Source organism: Pongo pygmaeus, chromosome 2 (assembly GCF_028885625.2).
Source record: "Pongo pygmaeus isolate AG05252 chromosome 2, NHGRI_mPonPyg2-v2.0_pri, whole genome shotgun sequence".
Classification (NCBI taxonomy): Eukaryota; Metazoa; Chordata; class Mammalia; order Primates; family Hominidae; genus Pongo; species Pongo pygmaeus.
This window is the reverse complement of record NC_085930.1, coordinates 199,829,806-199,849,301: the sequence shown is the minus strand read 5'-3', so window position 1 is coordinate 199,849,301 and position 19,496 is coordinate 199,829,806. Positions and strand designations below refer to the sequence as shown.

The window sequence follows — 19,496 nt, the reverse complement described above, 5'->3', positions numbered from 1 at the left end:
AAGACGTGATGTAATATGACCAAACTGGACTCCTAAACTCCTTCTGTCATTGATTTTACTAATAATCTCATTCAGGTTGTAGCCAGATTTAGCTACTTGATGGTTGTTAGTCCTTAAATCAGAGTTTTTTCCATCCCTTTTGTAGTTCAATGTAAATAACTGGCTTCAAAGCCCAAATTTCCAGGTAACCACCTTGGTTAGCTCTTAGTATTTTCCCTGTTTTGAGTTCTTGCTCTACAATCACGTTTCTCCTAGGAAATCTGAGTGATGTCTGTCATCTTTATTATTGCAGTTGGAGCCTTGCTTTCCACTGCATGTCCCAACTAAATGCCAGCTGCTTGCACCTCCAACTGTTCCCTGCCACAGAACCCATGGCTACTCCGTGCTAAATTGTTGGGACTGATGGATAATTTTTGGAACTGTAGTAATGACCATTCTCCTGAGTTGTAAACAACGGGAATGCTTTATTAAAATTATGATAAACCAGAGACCTATGACTAAATTGACTCGCAGATGTTACCGATTTGGCTATTATAGTGTGTTAAGACATGTGCACTTTGGACTTCAGCTTCTGTTCTTAGAGGAGTAACCAGTACTGGACTAGCCTTCCTTCCATATCTAAAATATAGTTTGTAAAAAGTTGGACAACTGGTAACACAGGAATGTGATCTGTGAGAGAAAAGACAAAAAAAAGGTAAACGCTACGATCACTCTGGCTTTTCGATTAAAGGCACCTTTTAAACTGTGGTACAGAGAGGGGAAAGCCAAAATGAGAAAGTGGTCACACTGAGCTAAAGAGATAGAAATGAGAGTTCAAGGCTGCTGTTGAGTCAGATTGCATTTATAGAGAAGAGAACTATTTAGAGATGGAACTCTAGAAATCTGCACAGGATTATCTCGAGTCTTTGGCCAAATACAAAGCTACACATATTTAGGGGAATACTTTAAAAGGTTAGGCAAAGAATAGCTGGGAACAGATCAACTCTAGGAGCACATGAAGGGCTGTGAGACAGTTGAGTACAGGCCACTCAGAGTGAAGAGATTTTGTTTAGCTCCCCAATATTAATTAGAGACTACAGGTATGACATGCTTTAGAAGTAGGTCCAATCTAACCTTACAGAAAAGGCTATTTTAGACCTGCTTTAACAAAGATAAGATGCTTTTTTAAAAGCAAGCAGTTATGCAAGTAATTTAATTACCCACTAGAACAAAATTTAACAGTCTTACAAAATTCAGAACTCAAAATTGTAACATCCATAATATCCAGCATATAATTTTTAAAAAGCTAGATAAAAAAGAAAAAAAGTCTATATTAGCTAATAAAAAGACAGCTAATCAAAACAGAACAAAAAATGACAAAAATGGTGGAATTATCAGATAAACACCTAAAAATGAGTATTCTACATGTATTTGTTCAATTTTTTTTAAACCATGAGCACTGTGAACAGCAAATAGAAAATATCAATAGGGACCTTTCAATGAAGATATGGAAATTCAACAGCTGAAAAATACAATTCTGAAATAAAGAAAATGCTATCGATTAGACATCACAAAGAAAATGGGCGGCATACATTGGAAACTACACAAACACAGAGCGGGGAAGAGGATGAAAAAGGAAGAAATAAAAATAACGAGAAGTTCAGCGACCTGTGGGGCACTACTAATTGGATAGAAGTGGTCTATCCTAATTTTAACTGGAGTACTAAAAGAAGAGAAAGAGTGAGAGGGAAAGCTAGACATATTTGAAGAGAAAATGGCTGAAAATTGTTCACATTAAAGGAAAAATACAAACACAAAGAACTGAGAAGTTTAATAAACTCTAAGAAACACACACATACAAATGACACCACAGGCCATCATAATTTGATTTTCAAAATCAATAAAGAAAAGGTGATCTTAAAATCTGCCAAAGAAAAACATAACAAATACATAAAAAGCACAAAAATAAACAAGAACAACAACAACAACAAAAACTGCCCTGTTTGCATTTTAAATAATATTAGCCAGGAGACAATGGAATACCTTAAAGGGCTGAAAGAAAAGAAATAGATACACTTTCAACATATCCTGTGAAAATATTGACAAAGGCACCAGAGAAACATAATGAGAAAGTAAAAATCTTTCCAATTAATTGTGCTGGAACAACTGGATATCGGTATGAAAGGAAAACTGAACTTCAATTTCTACTACACACCATTCATGAAAAAAAGGAAAAGAGATGGACTATAGGCCTAAACAAGGGTGAACCTTCCTGACTATGGGTAAGCAAAGCTTTCTTAGAACACAGAAATTAATAATCATTAAAGAAGAAGTTAATAAATTACATCTCATAAAAAAATGAGAACCTCTGCTCATTAAAATACACCACGAAAAAACAAATTGTCATGCAACAGACTGGGAAAAAGTATTTGCAAAACATGTGTCTGACAAACGACTGGTATCCAGGACAGACGAAGAGCTGCTAAGATTCGATAATAAAATACAAACTATTTATAAAATGAACAAAATGTTTGAACAGTCACATCACAAAAGACACACAGATGGCCAATAAGCACATGAAGAATAAGTGCTCAGTATTTTGAGACATCAGGGAAATGAAGAATTAAACTACAATAAGATACCACCATACACTCACCTATGATTGCTAAAACAAAGAAGGCTGAAAACACCAAATCCTTAAGGTGTAAATATGTTGATGGTGGAATATAGAATGATATAGCCACTTCGGGAAAAAAAAAGTCTAACAGTTTCTAATAAAACTAAGTCAGTAGTTCCACTCATAGGTATTAATCTCAGAGAAGTAAAAGCGGTAGTCCGTTAAGAAACTTGGATAAGAAAGTTCACAGAAGCTTTATTCAAAAGACCCCAAAACTGATAACAACCCAAATGTTCACCACCCAGAGAATGAATAAACAAATCATTCTGCATTCTTAAACCAAACCAAACCAAAACAAAACCACTCCATGGCAAACAAAAGGAGCAAATGCCTGATACACAAAACAGCATGGGTGAATATCAAGAACATTTGCTGAGTAAAGGTACAGTCATACAACAGTGCATTCTGTATGGGTTCACATACACAGAATTCTAGAATATAAAAAAAACTATTATGAAAAAGGAAATAAAAACAGTTGTATTGTTTGGGGAGGTGGGGAAGGTGGGGGTAGAAGGGATTGACTGATAAGGGGAAGAATGTTACTTTCTGGCAATGGTAATATTCTATATCTTAATAGGATATTAGGTAATGCATATATATGCATTTCTCAAAAATTATCAAATGGTACACTTGAATTATGTAATTTGTTACTTTATGCAAATTTTACCTAGAAAAGAAACCTACAAATAAATATTAAAATATTGATAATGATAAGGAGCTTAAATGTTTACTGATGTCTGCATCTACTTTGAAATGTATCAGAAAATAAGAAAGATGGATGTACTGGCAGAAGAATGAATAGACATGTGAAAAAGCAAAGATAACAAAATGTTAATGGTAAAATCTAGGTGGGCTGCATTACTGCTCACTGTGTAATTCCTTAAAATCTTCCATATATTTGAAAACTCTTAGTAAAGTTTTGAAATATAAAAATTAAAATGAAATAAGACATGTTCAGATTAAAACAAAGCTGAGAGAATTTGTCACCAGCAGATGTACCAGAAACATTAAATAGTTCTTCAGATTAAAATGTTACCAAGAATGGATAGTGTCAGAAATAAAAAATAAGCAAATAAGTTTAAAAAGATGATCAGTTCTTAACTTCTTAGAAGACAGTTATTTAAAGCCAAACTTTCACAATATGTGGTGGTACACTGTAATTCATGCAAAACCAAAATGTATTATAGCACAACACAAAGGATGCGAGGGAAGAAATGGAAATATGCCATAGTAAGTTTCTCATAAAATATGTAAAGTGATTAATTCAAGACAAACTGGTAAGTTTAGGAAAAATATTGTAAACTCTAGAGGAAACAAAACAAAACAAGCCCCAAACAAACAGGAAGAGCCAAAAGCTCAAAAAAAGTGATAAAATAAAATACAATGAAAATACCAATTAGTCTAAAGGAGATAAAAATAAAGACAGGTAGACAACAAATAGCAAGATGGTAAACTTAAAGGCAGTCATATTAATAATTAAAGAAAAATGGATTAAACATTCAAGTTAAAAGGCAGAAATGATCACATTGGATCCAATACCCAATAACATGCTGTAAATAAGATATATACATTCAGTATAAAGTATAAGTATAAAAGTATAAAGATGCTGATAGGTAAAATAAAATAATGGAAAAAAACATATACTAATTATAAGAAAGCTTGCAGTGAGCCGAGATCGCACCACTGCACTCCAGCCTGGGTGACAGAGCAAGAGTCCGTCCCTCTACCAAAAAAAAAAATTAATTTAAAAAAAAAAAAAAGGAAGCTGGAATGGCTACATTCATATTAGACACAGAGTATTAACAGAAAAAAAGAAACAGACATTTCACAATTTAGAGTCAATTCATCAAAAAGACATGTCAATCCTAAATAAGCATGTATTAAATATCACAGTTCCAAAATACATGAGACAAATACTGGCAGAACTGAAGAGAGAATTGGAAAAATCCACATGATATGTAAAGATTTCAATACATTCTCTCTTTTAATAACTGAATAACAAAGTATATTGGAAAAATCAGTAAGGATATTGAAGACATGAACAACACTGACACCAATTTTCTTAGTTGACATTTACTGGACACCACACTTGAAACTACAAAATATGCGTCTTTTTCAAATGCATATCAAACATTTACCAAGATGAGCAGTCTGCAAATACTTTTTTTTAATACCAATAAGCTTAAAAAGAATGAAATCATGCAAAGTATGTTCTTTGGACACATCAGAATTAAATAAAAGATTAGAAATTAGAATCAAGTGTGCAGCACTGTGGGGTAAAGCTCTCATTCCCCATTCCCTCGGTTTTCACAGATACCCTGGAAATTGAACCCAAAGGATAAGAAAAGGAAGGCTTGTACCAGTTCATATACACAGCCAGCACTAAGTCCAGAACTTGAACCCAGGTCTATCTGGAACAAAAACCTATGTTTCTCCACTCCATAATGTAGTTCTCTCAGGTAGTTCTAAGTTGGAGACACCTGCTCCTAGACTTTTTTTCTAATGTTTTACATTAGCTAAACTTAAATGACAATATGAAATGTTACAAATAACTTTATCAAGAGTGAACATAAAGCTAACTCTAAAATTCATATGAATTTTCATATATAATGTAGTAAAACGATCTGGAAAATTCCAAGCTTATTTAAATTAAGTAACACATGTCGAAATAACCCTTAGGTCAAAAAGAAATGAAGACAGAAATTAGAAAGTATTTTGAACTTAATAATAACAAAAACTCATCATTTCGACATTTGTTGGTTGGATTTAGTTAAAGTAGTCCTATGAGGAAAATACATAGCTCAGAATACTTATATTGGAAAAGAAGAATTACTTAAAAATCCATGATACAGCTTATATTTTAGGATGACTGACAAAAAGAAAATGAAGTGCAAAGTATGCAAAAAGAGGGAAATAAGTATATGAATAAAGTAAATAAAACAAAATATATAAACAACAGAGAAAAATCAATAAAAATATGTTCACTGAAAAAATTAGCAAAATTGAGAAACCCTTATCTTGACTGATGAAGGACAAAAAAAGGCAAAACACCAATTACTAATATCAGGAGTGACAGTGGAGCATCACTAAAAATCCTGCAGACATTAAAAGGATAATAGGAAATAACCTAAAGAAAAGTATGCCAATAATGTGACAACTTAGATGAAATGGAAAAAAATGCCTTGAAAGCCAAAACTGCCACAAGAAGAAACAGAAAATCTCAATAACTAAAAAGGACACTGAATTCATAATTAAAAGCTTTCCCAAAAAGAAAACAACAGGCCCAGATAGTTATATGAGTAATTCTTTTGAGCAAGAAATAATACCAGTTTTACCCATAGGCTTTCATATAATCACAAAAGAGGGAACATTATCCAGCTCATGTAATGAGACCAGCATAAGCCTCACATTAGTCACAGCATTACAAGAAAAGAATACTACAAACCAATACCCTTCATGAACAAAGATATGAACAAAATTTGGTGAATCCCCACCTCTACTGAAAAGAAAAAAAAAATTCTCCAGGACGGTGGCGGGTGCCTGTAATCCCAGCTATGCATGAGGCTGAGGCAGGAGAATCATTTGAACCCAGGAGGTGGAGGTTGCAGTGAGCTGACTTCATGCCACTGTACCCCAGCCTGGGCAACAAGAGAGAAACTCCGTCTCAAAAAAAAAAAAAAAAAAAAAAAAAAAATTCTTAACATGAACAAAAATCTGTGACAAAATATTAGCAAATCAAATCCAGTAATATATAAAAAGGACGATAAATCATGACAATATGAGGGTTTTATTCTGGGCATGCAAAATTGGATGAACATTTCAAAATCAGTAAGTATAATCATCCACTGACAGATTAAAAATAAAAACATATAATTCTCTCAATAGATCCAGTTAAGAATTCAACAAAACTCAACATACTCATACAAAAAAATTCTCGGCAAACTAAAAATGAAAAAATTGCTCATGAAAATGAAGGTCATCTACAAAAAAATCCTGTATATATAAACCTGAATGCTTGCCCTCTAAATCTGGAAACAATGCAAAGATGGCTGCTCTCAAAACTTCTACAGAACATTGTACTGGAGGTCCAAAAGAGTGAAATGGACAGTAAAAAGTGATTAAAGTTATGAAATTTAGAAAGGAAGAAGTAAAAATCTGTTTGATTATGGGTGACACAATCAAGCATATGGAAAATCCTAAGAAACTAAACAAACAGACACCACCCTAAAGTTCAAAAGGTCAAGATCAATATATAAAAATCAATTAATTGCATTTTCAATGAACAACTGGAAAATGAAAATTTAAAAAGTACTATTACAGGCCGGGTGTGGTGGCTCACGACTATAATCCCAGCACTTTGGGAGGGAGGCTGAGGTGGGTGGATCATCTGAGGTCAGGAGTTTGAGACAAGCCTGGCCAACATGGAGAAACCCCTTCTCTACTAAAACTATAAAAATTAGCCGGGTGTGGTGGTGGGGACCTGTAATCGCAGCTACTCTGGAGGCTGAGGCAGGAGAATTGCTTGAACTTGGGAAGTGGAGATTGCAGTGAGCCGAGATCACGCCACTGCACTGCAGCCTGAGTGACAGTGAGACTCTGTCTCAAAAATAAATTAAAAAAAAAGTACTATTACAATAGCATCAGAAACAAAATATTTAGGCATACATTTAACAATATGTATGCAAGACCTGTACACTCAAATCTAAAAGAAAAAATGCTGAAAAAAGTTAAGATCTAAATAAATGGAGAGATATATTATAGCCATGGATTGGAAAATTCAGTATTGTTAAGATTTCAACTTTCCCCAGACTGATTTATAAATTAAATACAATCAAAATATCAGCAGGCCTTTATGTAGAAATGGACAAGCTGATACTACAATCTATACGAAAAGAAAAAATATGGTTCCTAAAATAGCTGAATCAATCTTCAAAAAGAAAAAAGGGGGAAGACATATAGTATCTGATTTCATGACATTTTAAATTTTAAAACTATGTTAACCAGGATAAACTGGTATTGGACTAAAGATAGATAAACAGATGAACAGAGCAGGGAATGCAGAAATAGATCTGTATTCATAGAATTAATTTTTGGGCTGTTTTCTGAACAATTCAACAAATAAAGGAAAGATTTTTCAGTATGATATGAGAACAACTGGTTATCTATATGGAAAAACAAAACACTAAACATTAACCCAATACCTCAGAGTGTTAAAAAAAAAAAAAAAAAAAGGATCATAGGCCTAACTCTAAAAGAAAAATCTACCAACCTTCCAGAAGAAAACACAGAAGGCTATCTTTCTAACCTGAATACCTTTCTAACTTTAGGCAAAGATTGCTAATAGCAATTTTAGAAACCACTAAGCATAGAAGAAACTGATACAATAAATGCCATCAAAGTTTTAAAGATTCTGTTTAAAAGAAAATGAATTCACAAACTGGGTGATAATATTAACAATTCATATATCTGACAAAGGACTTTTATTTGAGATATATATGCATCTGTGTCTATATCCTAACATACATTAAATTTAAAAACAAACGACCAGTAACAAAAATGAGCTAAACATGTTAACAGATATTTCACAAAAAGATACATTAGCTAATGACAAATAAGGCTATGAAAAATTGTCCAACATCATTAGTATCCAATAAATGCAAATTTAAAGCACAATGTAATAACACTATGCATCCATTAGTATGGCTAAAATTTGAAAGTTTGACAGCTCCAAAAGTTGGTGAAGAAATAGAGTGCCCGGAATTTGTGTACATTGCTAGAGGACAGGTAAAATGGTACAATCTCTTTGGAAATAGGTTTGGCAGTTTCTCACAAAGTTAAACAGATACCTTGCCTTAGTCCTTATCATGCTGTTATTATAAAACAACGGGCTGGGCGTGGTGGCTCACACCTGTAATCCCAGCACTTTGGGAGGCTGAGGCAGGAGGATCACCTGAGGTCAGGAGTTCGAGGCCAGCCTGGCCAACATGGTGAAATCCTGTCTCTAGCAAAAATACAAAAATTAGCCAGGCGTGGTGGCACATGCCTGTAGTCCCAGCTACTTGGGAGGCTGAGGCAGGAGAATCGCTTGAACCCAGGAGGCAGTGGTTGCAGTGAGCCAAGATCATGCCACTGCACTCCAGCCTAGGTGACAAGAGCAAAACTCTGTCTCAAAAATAAAAAATAAATAAAAATGAATACATAAAATATAAATAAAACAACTGCCTCCTCTTTAATACTTAGCTTTAACTGACTATAATGAAATTTTGCTGTCAATAAGATCCGTATCAGTATCTGTCTCTCATTCCAGGTGTTAGTCTTTTCTTGACATCCTTTTGAGGAAGTACAAAGAATACTTTGCTAATAAATTTACAGTGGGCCCATACATGTAATGTATGAATGTGAACTCAGATACAACCTCTGAATTTCAGCATTAGCTGGCCCAGAATAGAAGCCCAGTGAAGAAAACCACAACTCCTCTGGTACCACTGGAAATACACAGGTATGACCAAACGGTGATTTTATATCAGCTTTCAGCACAGATCATCTAGTCTAGAGGATCCACCTGTCACTTCACATTCCTGACACTGTCCTTATTACACCATTTAGAGCAGGGGCTTCTGTAAAAGGGGAGCTATTCCAGTCGCTCTGAGAGGCAAACTTGTGCTTCACTCCTACATAACACATTGCTTTGATTGTTTTGATCCTATTCATTTGACAATAAGTTATTAATTTATGTCACCTTCCATAATTATTCCCCAGGATACATCCCTCAGAAGACGATCCCCACAAAAAGCTCCATACTTAAGAAACTGGAGTCAAATACATATGAAAACATCCTGCCACTATAATCCAATTTCCTGCAGATATTCCCATCAAATGTTCACATATTAAATACTTGAATGGGTCCTAACTAAAGTAACTTGATTGATTTTTTAAAATCCAGACACAAATGATAATTATTTGATGATAAAAGCCTTTGTCAAATAACATCTATGAAAATCTTAAGGAAATAATGAGTTAATATTTATTGAGCATTTCATATATAGGTATATATGCCAATAACTGTGCTGAGCACTTGAAAACAACCTTATGAGGTAGTGCTATTATTGTGTCTACTTTAAATATAAGGAAATTGAGGCTCAGAGAGATTTACTTTTCACAGAGTTAGGACGCGTAAAAACTAGAATTTCAACACAGGTGCTCTGATTCTAGAGTATAATAATGCATTGCAGGACAATATCAATTCTTAGCAGTGTTCCCGAGAACTCAATTTGGGAAACTGCCTTACATCATGTACTTCAGTCTTTCCTTTTCACACTGGCTCCTGAGGAGCAGAAGCAATGAATTACCCTGAATTGATTCACTAATACTTCACACGAGGCATATACATTTCAGGCCTTTGCTATTTACTTCTTAAATTGTAATGAAAGTTTGAGGTGAATCCTGTTTTAGCTTTAAAAAAGCACTAAGTCTCATTGTAAAATGTAACAATTATGTGCTATTTTATTCACTTTTGAATAAATATTACACACTGTATACACTAGGAGCCAGGATGATTCTGAATGACCTGATCGCATGTGTGATAACTCATCATTACTTTCCTCAAGACCATTGAAAACATCCTTGAAGGGATTTTCTGGGATTCTGTGTTAGGTGAGAGACACAAAGAAAATTGTAGACACAGTCTGTTTTAGGAGCAGCACTTCTCACAAGAAGGCTTTACAATTTCCATTTATTGTAGAATAATATAGTATTGTCAACATAGAAATCATGTTTATATCATTTGAAATCATCATTTAAATGATTTTCATTTTAGCAATTGTGGCTACTGGTATATTATAAACCTGATTAAATATTGATACATGGTGTTTAAAATAATATTATAATTATGTATTTTTTTGAAAATAAGCATTTAATATCTTAATTAATTACATACAATTAGATGGCTGCTATTAATAATGTTTTACAACTACCGATAATGCTTCTAATAATGTTAAAAGATATATAATTCTCTTTCTGTTATTTGTTCAGGAAAAATTCCAAAAGTATTAGATCAGATAATGCAATCTTTTTTATGACTCTTGAACTCTACCATGAATGATTTTTAAAAGGGTCTTAATAATTCACCAACAATATGTGGCTCTACCAGTTTTTTCTATCTTTGGTAGCTTTGAATATTTTCTTTGTTTTTAATTTTTCATAATTGTACAGACACAAAATTGTGTCTCGCTGTAATCATGTAGTTTTTTTAGCTATATTTGGGCATTACGGTACTAACAATATCAGAAACAATATGTTGAGTATCTTACATAGATGAAAACTTTCATATTTTTCATTTAAGTTTGATTCATTACTGTGGGTTAGATGTCATCGGGCTAGGTGCTGGAGCTGTCTTGTTCTCAATCTCTCCTTTTGTCCTTATTCACCACAATGTTAATTTGGAGCTGAGAGATTCATCACTGACCGCATCTATTACCTTTCTGCTTCACCTTGGCTGCTTTGGCAACTTCGCCTTTGGCACTTCTAGCATGACAGACATAGCTGCGCTTGAGATCCTCAGAGGTAACTTTCTTGATGCTCAAAATCTGAGTTCTTGTTTCATCTTCTGTTCTACTGTGACTTATACTGGAAATAGAGAGAAGAAAATCAAAGCATTTGAGAGTGACTCAAGAGCTATGGACGGTGTAGGAATCAGACAAGTAAGCAACCACAGACCCCCACTACAGGTGAGGGTGAGGAAGGTTGATAAGCTGAGCTACCTATAATGCAGTGACTACAAAGTATTAATGGTAAAATTCTAACACTATACTATACCATCTACACTACACACTAACCCATTGTCTAGACCAAATCCCAATACTGACTTCTTTTTATAGATCTCTCTTCAAAACAAAATGTCTCTTTTGCTTAAACTTCTGAGCCAGAATGCTGTATCAGTTTAGAGAGAAGCTTCTGGGGCCAGGTCCTTTTTGGGTTTTTATCCAGGATTTGTCAATTCCTGGCTATATACTTTGGGTGAGATAACTAATCTTTCCAGGTCTTAGGTTCCTCTTTTGGAAAAGAGGGAAGTTATAATGCCCACACAGTCCATTACATGTATTAATTTATTCAGGAATTCTGAGGACTGAATATGCTAAGGCATGAATATTAGAATAATGCTTAATAAATATTCATGTAGGTATTATTGTTATCCCATAGGAATAGCTGATGCATTTCAGTATTCCCATAGCATGGATTCTGAACACAGCTAGAATATTGTGGTCAGAAATCTGAAATCTCATGGTTAAATCCTAACGTATAAAAAGAGGAAGCTGTTATGAACAAGTAAACTTTGTAAAAATAAATATATCCAACTCTCAGTGAATCAGAGATAAAATGTTTTGGGTCCAAGATCAAAATTTAAAATCCCTTTGAACTCCTTTGCTCATCGTAGAGAAAAATCTCTCTGCTACAGCTGACTGCCATCTAGGTTCTCTTTTTAACTAGGCTTGCTGTCAGGTATGAGAATTTGGTTAAGGGCTCTGATTGGTTTAGCTTAAGCTTAATGCCACTGCTATCCTATGAACACTGAGTACATTTCAACAGCAGCAAGGTGGAACAACATGACTTTCCTTGTTATTTATTCATTATTATTATAAGGATGGGATGCAAAGTGTTAAAAATTCCTAAAAAAGATCAATAATTCTCTCTGTGAGCCTCCAGCCACATTACTTTGTCATGTAGCTGACCAGCTGCAAATTCTTAATTGGTGCAGTGAGCCAACTGCTGTTTGGTAATGGTATGCTTCATTTGCAGTGGAACCTTCTGTCTTCAAGGACTCACACTTTCCACTTTGCCAACACTTTAAAAAATCAGGTTTATTTAGGAATAAAATGTTATTTTAAAAGTGAGTTATATTACTACCCATCTACTTTTAAAATAAAATTTAAATTACACAAACGTATTTAGTTAATATTAAAAATTACTAATTATAAATGTAACTATAGGCTATGTGAGTTAAGAAAGAGGAGGAGAGAGAAAATGCATGCTCACTGCAATGCAAAAAAAAAAAAAACATAATTACCTAAGGCACAAATACATAGGGCCAGACACTAGGATTGAGAAAAGGAAAAAACATAACTACACTGTAGGTTTCCACATACCCACAACCCTTGATTGTGACCTTTTTATTCATGTAAGATATGTATTCTCTCTACTTCCATGTGGGTATCATAAATGTGTGAATCTTGCTGGGCTTAAGACAATAGGGTGCATGTCCTGTGGACAATCTGATGAAGATGCTCAGCCTCAGAACATTCTAATTCAGTTCTCCACTGGTCATCAGGCAGCATCTGTTCCTTGCATTGCTAGTCCAGTAACCCTGGTTTGGGATGCAACCACCAAAGATTTGCAAATCTTGCCGATTTTTGTTAGTGATAGGGAAAAATGAGAATTCTTATTTTCATTGACTAGAACACACATCAGAGATCATTAAGTTGAGAAACAAAGGTTAGTCACTCCCTTGCCGGCCCCCATGATACCTTTCGTTAATGGTGACATCAATAGTGATATCATCAGGCTTTTTTCCATCAATAGTCCACCAAACCTCATTGCGAGAATCCATCAGAAAACTAAAATAGACCGTACAGGGAATAAGTAGCTCCTCTCCTGAAAAACAAACAAACAAACAAACAAACAAAAAACAAAGACGAAGTTAACCCATTAGTGTTTATCCTTCACATGTCTATATTGGTTCTACTCTCTGGCTCATCAGAAGCTACAAGTTATGTGTACCGGAAACCCTGCTTATGAGTAATTCCCTAGTCGACTCCCATAAGGTAATGTACCATACTTCATTCAAAAACAAACAAGCAAAACCAAATAAAGAAGGCCATCAATTTTGTATAAAATTACCAGAGTGACCATTTTTAATATAATCTAAATAAATTCTAAAATGATGATATTTGTTTCAAAAGTCTCTGCCAAGGCTAGGCATAGTGGCTCACACTTGTAATCCCAGCACTTTGGGAGGCCGAGGCAGGTGGATCGCTTGAGGTGAGGAGTTCAAGACCAGCCTGGCCGACATGGTGAAACCCCGTCTCTACTAAAAATACAAAAATTAGCTGGGCATGGTGGCACCGCCTGTAATCCCAGCTACTTGGGAGGCTGAGGTAGGAGAACTGCTTGAACTGAGGAGGTAGAGGTTGCAGTGAGCCAAGATTGTGCCACTGCACTCCAGCCTGGGCAACAGAGTGAGACTCCATCTCCAAAAAAAAAAAAAAAAAAAGTCTCTGACAATATCCTTTTTAGCCCTAGACCTCCATAGACTGCTCTTCTCCTTTGTTATTTTCCTCAAGAAGGGTGACTGAGGACAGGTTCTCCTTATCTTCAGTCCCTGGCCAGGAAAGTTGGGGAAATACCATCACAGAGAGATCTGGCTGAGGAAGCCCACCTTGAAATGCTCCAGCTATCAGGGTGCATTCAATAAATTTTAAGATAACTTAAAAATAGAAAACTCTGTGCGTCCCTCTGAGATGGAACATGAGGTTAGGGAGATCTCTAGGCAGAAAACAGTAGTAACAGCAGCAGCAGCAACAACATACTTACTAAGAACTTTGTACAATTTATTGTACTAAATATTTATATTTATTAATGGTCTTATTTAATCTTACAAAAGCACCATGAGGTATTTTTTAAATTTATCTTTCCCAAATGTAAAAGTTGAAGCTTAAGGATGCTAAATGATATTCCTAAGTTAGATCAGTAATAAGTGAAGGGCCAGGATTTGACCCAGACTGACCTTCCATCCCAGTTTGCCTAGAACAGTTCTGCTTTATGCCTGCTTTCCTGGTTACCTATATTAATAGGCAGTGGCTATGTTTACTCACAGAAAGTGTCCTGGTTTAGATGATAAATTATATCATCACCCTAATTTGAACTTAGGCTTATCTGACTGAGTGGCCATACTCTATCTACCCTCCCATTGCAATGTCCTTAAGTCTTTTCCCTTCAGTTTTCCATATCTGTACGTCACTAAGAAAGATAAAAGGAACATGGATTCAACAATCCTTCTGTCAGCATAGTTTGACAGGTAGACAAATATATTTATGTTATTAATAAGAGTTTACCCTGACAGCAGGAAGAGTATTCATATGATTATATAAAGCCATACCTAATTCTAGGAAATCCAGCCTCTTACCATGTTCTCTGTGTTTCACAAAGCAAGTCATATTTTCAAACTTACCTTGATTTTTTTTGGCATTGTTCTCCATCTATGTTGATCATTATTATCTTTTTTAGAGTAAAATCAAATTTCTATGTCAACATACATAACATTCAAGATCAATTGTATCTTTATTATTGTTTGTTGCTATAAATTTATTAATACCAGGAAAAATGTCATATTTAAAATTCTCAAAATAGTTTTGACACAGGTCAAATCTCATTTTGTTAAGTCCCTGAACTCTTTTAATGGATTTATTTTTTTCATCAGCCTCTTCCCTAGTCACCCTGGCCGGCTCACTCCAGAATGCTTTGCTGCCTGCCCTGATGCCACAGCTACTTTTACTCCTACTCATGTTAATTCTAGATAAACATTTAATGTTACAGCCTTTCTAACCAATTGTGCTCTGCAGAAACCGTGCAGCTTCTCTGCATGAAGACTTAGCATCCCTACCCCAAAGAGGACTCCATACAATTTTTCTGATGCTTTTTGGCAAGAGGAACCAAATGGAAATAATAAGAAGGATGCACAAAATGCACCCTAAGATTGTCTATAATGGTCAGTGTTTTAAGGTCTATAAAGCTTTATGCCTCCAGTGCTCACCCAAACACTGGATGGCAAAGAGGTCCACATCTATGTTCCGCATCCAGGTTAAACTTATTGGCAAACCAATGGTGCTTGTGCAGAATCCAGTTCAGGTCGCCAGCTGCAAAAATGCACAGCAAGCACATGAGGACCCCACTGCAGTGTGGGTAGGGAGCACCCTCAGAAACATCACCATCAAGTTACTGCCATTTGACCCGCCTAGCAACTGCATGCATGTCAGACAAGTTGTACTTATGGCTTAAGGAAAGTGAGCTGAAGACTTCAAGGACCCTTTAGATAGGGCCCAGAGATACGCATCAGGGCTGTATGTGTCTTGCACCCACTCCATAAAGGTTTTGATTTTTTTCATTCTCTGATACATATCCTACATACTCCCTACTGACCACAAAACAGGCACTGCCTGAAACAAGAGCTGTGTCAAGTGGAGGATGCATTTTGACAGTTACTGTGTTTGCCAGCTTTCCATTAACAACTACATACCTCTTTTTCCATCTTTTTTTTTTTATTGAATGGCATCCTCTCAGTTGCTTTCACCCATTAACAACTGACTATTATCTTTAGCACATTTTAAACAGATGCTCTTTTATACCTCTGTGAAAGCTGTCAAGTCAAAATGGAGTCACTCGTGCCACACTCTAAAGAAAAACAGTTGGGAGGTCATATAAAAGGGGCCCTCACACACACATGCCTATTATAAAAACTAGTACAAAGACCCTGAGCACCTCTGTCTTGCACAAAGGCCAGCACGATTCTTAAACAAATAATATTTCTGTGAGGAGGTCTGACCACCAATTGCCAGTCAAGCCTGGACTGATGTTACCCTGTTATTGGTTCTTATAACCAAGGATAATTATTTCAAAACAACTTTATGTAACCTTCCTCACTTTGCCTTTCAAAACTGTCATGTTCCTATGCTTTCTAAGTATGGCTCATATTCCTGGATTGCTATCTGCAATTCATTCCTGAATAAATCCTTTTCTTTTTGGAGAGCTATTGTCTTTGTCGTTATTTAGGTTAACACCTCTCATTGGGTTGGGACTGGATTTATTATAAGTGATACAACATAGAAAATATTAAAATTTTCTATAGTTTCCTATTCACTTAACTGTGGGAGGCTTTGAGTCAAAAGAGCAACACGTTATCCCTTATTTGGTCAGTTATCAATGATTTTTGTCTATAATGAAAAATTACGGAAACTAAAAGAAGAACCAAAGAGCCATAGTAAGCATTCAATAGTGTTCTCCATCAATGTCTACTAGTTTTATCAGTTGTTAGCTATTATATTCACAGTCTTGCCTTCAAGATCCACCACTGACCTTTCATAATGGAGCAGGAGCTTGAAGGATGTCTAAATCTTGTGCCCATGCTGCAGCCTTGGCAGACCAAAGCCCTGTACAAGCTAAAGTTTGCATCAAACAGAAATCACTAATCAGCAGGGGAAGATGGCTAGCAGAGGGAGAAGGGAGCAGATACTGAGAGTGAAGCAAAAAATTCTTGAGTTGCCCACGGGATCAGTGAAGTAACTGATCTCCAGAGCTGCCTTGGTTTCTGACATTTCAGTTTCAATTCATGTGTTTCTTTACAACAGTCGTCTATTTTCTTGCATTAACTTAAATGACATTTTATTCCTTGTAATGAAGAGAATCTAAGTGAAATTCAGAGACATAGCTGTAATTACCTGGTTCTTTCTCATAGACCACATGATCATTAGGTGAATGGATCACAGGGGGCACTGCATTTTTTGGAGAGCCTGTGGTAGAGGAAATAAAAAAAGGGAGACGATGTTAAATCATGTAGCCTTATTAAAAATTCTGCTCTTCTCTGAACCTTGCCTAACTTCCTGGCATAGTTTGTCAGTTGCTTTAGAGAAGGCCTATAGTCCAAGATATACTCAATTACTGCACTTCATTCACTTAAAACAAGCAAAGCATAAAATAAAGGAAACACAGATTTGATGTCTGCTCCCAGTTCCTGACATGGGCTCCTAAATCCCTTGTGATTTCCTGTGTGATAGAAGTAATAGGAGCATCTTTTGTTTTAATATTGTTCTAGTCCCAAATTCCTAACACAAGAGCTTCTAAGACCTTTGGAATCTCTGGAGTAACGAGTGGATTTTATATGCTAATGAAATGATTGGTGGCTAGGGTTCCTATATAGCTTCTGGATGAGTGCTAGTAGCCAGAAAGACCATAGATGATTAATACAGTCTCCAGCCTCTCACCCATCCCTGGAAGTTTGGGAGTGTGGCTGAAATTTCCAGTCCTTTTACTCAATAATGCCTGTGTGATGGAACTTCCATAAAAACCCGAAACAATGAGGTTCGGAGGGCTTCTGGGTTGGTAAGGACATCCACAAGCTGAGAGGGTGGAGCTCTGAACTCAGGACCCTTCCAGAACTCCCCCTATGTATCTCTTCAGCTGGATGTTCATTTGAATCCTTTATAAGATTTTCTATAATAACCAAGTAAGGGTAAGTAAAAGGTTTTCCTGAGTTTTGTGAGCAGTTACACCAAATCACAGAACCTGAGGAAGAAGTAGTAGGAATCTTAAGCTTGTAACCAACTCAGGCAGAGTTGTGGGTAACGCGGGAACCTATTGCTTGTGATTGGAATCTAAAGTAGGGGGTGGGGCAGTCTTTTAGGAAGGAGTCCTTCACCTGTGAGGTCGGTGCTAACTCTGGATAACTGGTGTCAAATTGAATTAAACTGTAGGACATGCAGTTAATGTCCTCAGAAAAGGTGAGAATTACTTTGTATAGAAAAGCCACACATTTAGTGACAAAAGTGTTTTGAGCATAGAAAAAAATAGTTTTCGCTTTACAAAGAAACAAATAAAACATACTAAATACCCTCCATGCTTAAGGTCGGATTGCTTAACAAAGCTTTCCAAAGCTTACATGAGATGGATGTCTTATGTTGCATAATACCTCATTGCTTTTATGCCTTACTCAGTTGTTTCTTCTCTCTGTATTTTTTCACAACATTACCGAAAGTGTCTAGTATGGAAGCTGGTTAAATAAGTATTACATTAATGAGTAAACAAATGGAAAATTCACAGTCATGATGTTAAGGCCGGTACATTAGTCTACTTGATGACTAGTTATCAGTTGAATGTTTGTTTATGAGATTGCTGCTCTTTATAATATTCAATACTCCTAATTTTTAAAAAATAATATATTGAATAGAGTTTTTAGTGTTGTCTTCAAAAGTATGAGCTCCAAAGATTTAATAACCAAGTTTGAATCCTGATTTGGCCATATATTAACCATATAAATATGCAAAAGCAAAGTTACTTGGTTTTCCTAATTTTTGAAAAGCGAATTTTTCATAACTCTAAAATGAGGATAATTAAAATTCATATCACAGTTTCATTATGTGAAATAAACTAAGTAATATATATTAAGGATAGGCTACTGGCATATAATAAATACTCAATACTTTGCAGCTTTAAAACAACAAACTTGTGTTGCTTGAAAGTTGAGAAAGAAGCCCCCAGTGCCCAAACCCGTCTGTGAATTTTTAAATCTGTTAATCAGAGTGACCAAGTATGCTTATTCCCAACTTCCCCAAAATGCATACTTTTAAGTACATATATTGGAAACTGCCAAGATGAATATAAGGTTACATTATTCATTTGACTTCTAAAATTTAGTCTGTTTTTTTCTTACGAATTAATCCCCAACTCAGCATTATTTAGCAAGTAAGCAGAAAAAGAAGAGAAGTGATTACAACATTGTTTGAATACTATTTGCACTATATGAAAGCCTGTTTGTTGCTAACTTATACTAAATCATGTCAGACCAGTAGAAAAAGCCCTGAGCAGAGACCTGGGATTTAGAATTACTTCTTCAAGTAACTTACTGAGTGTCTCTAAACAGGTTACTTCCTGTCAGTGAGCCTAATGTTTCCATCTATTAAAAGATGGGGTATGACAAAATAATACCCAGAGATGCTATCTTTTTTAATACAGTGGACACAGTGGTATTTAGGGGTCATCCCCAAAAGCCATATATCCTGACACTACTTCTCTATTT

The 19,496-nt window shown here is 35.5% G+C and overlaps 1 protein-coding gene across 8 annotated transcripts in view; it reads right to left on the bottom strand.

Annotated features, from left to right (window-relative positions):
• IL1RAP (interleukin 1 receptor accessory protein) overlaps positions 1–19,496 on the bottom strand; it is a 144,609-nt gene that overhangs the window by 19,029 nt on the left and 106,084 nt on the right. For all 8 annotated transcript variants that reach the window (XM_054482605.2, XM_063662561.1, XM_054482609.2 and 5 more), the window contains 3 exons: positions 17,143–17,214; positions 13,177–13,303; positions 11,133–11,281 (listed from right to left, as the gene is read on the bottom strand). In XM_054482605.2, the coding sequence (XP_054338580.1) occupies positions 11,133–11,281; positions 13,177–13,303; positions 17,143–17,214 (348 nt within the window). The remainder of the gene's footprint in view (positions 1–11,132; positions 11,282–13,176; positions 13,304–17,142; positions 17,215–19,496) is intronic.